The 2,937-nt window shown below is 32.3% G+C and overlaps 1 protein-coding gene across 1 annotated transcript in view; it reads left to right on the forward strand.

The window, feature by feature from the left end:
* LOC107681905 (cGMP-dependent 3',5'-cyclic phosphodiesterase-like) overlaps positions 1-2,297 on the forward strand; it is a 145,670-nt gene extending 143,373 nt beyond the window's left edge. The window contains exon 5 of the mRNA XM_016478277.1: positions 2,186-2,297. Within this exon, the coding sequence (XP_016333763.1) occupies positions 2,186-2,297 (112 nt within the window). The remainder of the gene's footprint in view (positions 1-2,185) is intronic.
* The last annotated feature ends 640 nt before the right edge of the window (positions 2,298-2,937 follow it).

The raw sequence follows: 2,937 nt of genomic DNA on the forward strand, positions 1-2,937 counted from the left end.
CACACACTTTTATTATTAATTATTATTATATATATATATATATATATTCAGGTTTTTAATTCACTTTTTATTTCTTAGTAATTGTGTTCTGCTTTTGTAATTTTTATTACTTTTTAAAGAATATTACTGTATCATAGTATACTGTATTTCAGTTTAAGTTCAGTTTTAGATTTTATTAGTTTCCAAATACTAATTAGTGTTTCAATTAGTTGCCAAGACATCATTTATAATTTGCTTTTAAAGTGTTTAAATAATGGATAAAATAACCCATTATTTTATTTGGACATATTTTAACATTTTATTTCATTTTAACATATTTAATTTTATTTCAATTAACAATTCTAAATACTTATAGTTAAGTTTCATTTAGGTTAAGTTTTTCATCTAATATTAATATTTATATTTTATTTATTGTATTTCTATGCCATTTAGCAAAATTATTTTGAATAGTATTAGTTCAATTTAATTTGTATTCATATTTAATTTATATTTATATATATTTTTTTATTTTATATTTTTTATGTTTCTCATTTTATGTAACAAATACTTCATAACAGAAGTAAACTGTATTTTTCACAAAGCAACACAGCGTTTGTGTGTGTTCAGTCTCTCAGGAGTCTTGTCTCCGTGTTTAAGGGTCTGTTCTGCGGCTCCGTCTCGTTTGATGTGAAATCAGAGAGCTTTGATTGTAAGATTAGACGTTACACACCTTTCTGAGACTTCAAACGGATGGAGGAAAGCCAACAAAAGCAGCAGCGTCTCTCTCTCCTCTCTCCACGAGTGAAAAAGCTCTCAGAAGCGTCTGGTCAGTAATCAGACTTCAGGACCTTCAGCTTCTCCACACAAACTTCAGGTCGAGGCCAGAGACAGAGATGCACACAGACAGGGTGTAAATTGGTTTTCTCCAGCTGAATGGCTCTGGCTGTAAAGCAGCAGTGCATGATGGGATACCGTCAGCGTTTCTTTGTAAAGCCTTTTAAAGTGGAACAGATCAAACTTTGCCTCTTTTACTGATTCTTTCTTTCTTTAATTCCCTGGCCTGCAGAGATGCTAACAACAGAGTCAAATACTGGTGAACATTTCTGTGCTCATTTCTGCATAAAAATAGCAACAAAAAACACTCCATCGCTGCGTTTCAGGTCACATTCGTTTATTTCAGTGAGCTGATTCGAATAGATTCACTGATTCCACAACGTGATCTCATGATAATTCGTATGTATTTTACGTAAAATGTGGTTCTATAAAACGCACATTTACTTACGTTTTTACAGGCACTAAAACGTACAATACTGACGTATTTTCATCATGTAAACGTACAAAACTGACGTATTGACGACACCTAAATATGAATCCCTATGAATATTGAAATCGCGGCCTTAATTTTATTATTATTTGTTTGTAGTTGTCATATCAATTACCTTGTTTTCAATTGCATTATTAAATTGTTTACTCGTTTACTTAATATGAAATATAACATTTCTTTCTGTTCTGTGTGATTTCTGCTGCCAGCTCGTTTCCAAGAATAGGCCTACATAATATTAAACAAGACTTCACTTTAGACCCTTAAAATAAATAACATTTCTGCAATCGTTTAACCTTTACGCACTGGTACTGCTTTTGAAATTTTTGCAATAAATTAACGATTGTAATTGCATTTAACTGTCTGTCATGTTTTTCTTATACTGTACAGAAATAGTTATGTTTAGGTTTAGAGGTAGGACTGGGATTAGCGACTATAAAAATATTATATTGTTACTAAAATGGTTATTTTCCTGCATATTTCGTTCAATTGCGTTTTATATCCTATATATGTATAGTTTTGTGTGTAAATGTCTTAATGTTTGATTGTGTTTGATTTGATTGTGGCTGGTTCATTTGTTGCACTGGAAATGAAAGATCAAGTTGAGAGTGTTGCATTGTGGGATAGGGTGTGATATGTTTTGTATGTAGATCACACAGAAATGCTGTAGATACTGCAGAAGAGCAGAAGTGAGTGTGAGAGTGCGGCGTATCAAGGCTGCTTGTGTGATTTTTGTGTTTATTTAACATGGTAACTCGTGCTGGGCTGTTGTGTGATTAAATGTTCATTCATTTAGATGAATAAAGTCAGATTTCACGGCTGATGCGTGGCTCTGTTTACTGGTGTGAAGTGTTTTCTCAGAGTTTGTTCATGTCTGTGTTTCAGAGACGCGGTGAAGCAGCAGAAGAGACTGCAGTGCTCCACAAGGGACTTGATTTCTCTCTGTGGTGTAAAAGCACAGAGACAGTGTGATAATGAAAGACGTTTTAAAGAGTGAGAAATTTTCATTTACACCGCTGAACTTTTAGTCCACTTTCATCAGATTTTCCTAGTTTACCTCTCGCTCTGGCTTTCTCTCTCCTTGTTCCCATGGTGACTATCGCTATGTAGTACTATTTTTACCAGAGTAACAATACAGCCTTCAGAATCTTAGACAGCAAACATAAAGAAACCGAGTGTGTGAGAGAGACAGAGTTCATGAGTGTGTGTGAACAATTTATTTCATTCTTTTATTTTTTTTAACATATATTTGTATTATTTGTTCGGTCACATCACATTACATATATATAAATAAATAAATATGTATTTGTATATAGTATATCAATATATACATCAAATATAGATTTGTTTGTTTGTTTTAAAGAGACAGTTCACCCAAAAAGACAATTTGCTGTTAATTTACTCATAGTCAGATCATCCAAGATGTAGGTGACTTTTTTTCTTAAGTAGAACAGATTTTTAGCTGAAACTATGGTCCTTGGTGATTCATATAATGCAAGTCAATGGCTACCGGCACTTTGAGAGTTAAAAATGCATTTCAGGCAACACAAAATTAATACCCATGACTCCTCGTGATATATTGAGTTCTATATATATATATATATATATATATATATATATATACAGAGATCATGATA

Source organism: Sinocyclocheilus anshuiensis, unplaced genomic scaffold (genome assembly GCF_001515605.1).
Source record: "Sinocyclocheilus anshuiensis isolate Anshui unplaced genomic scaffold, SAMN03320099.WGS_v1.1 scaffold1390, whole genome shotgun sequence".
In the NCBI taxonomy this organism is placed as follows: domain Eukaryota; kingdom Metazoa; phylum Chordata; class Actinopteri; order Cypriniformes; family Cyprinidae; genus Sinocyclocheilus; species Sinocyclocheilus anshuiensis.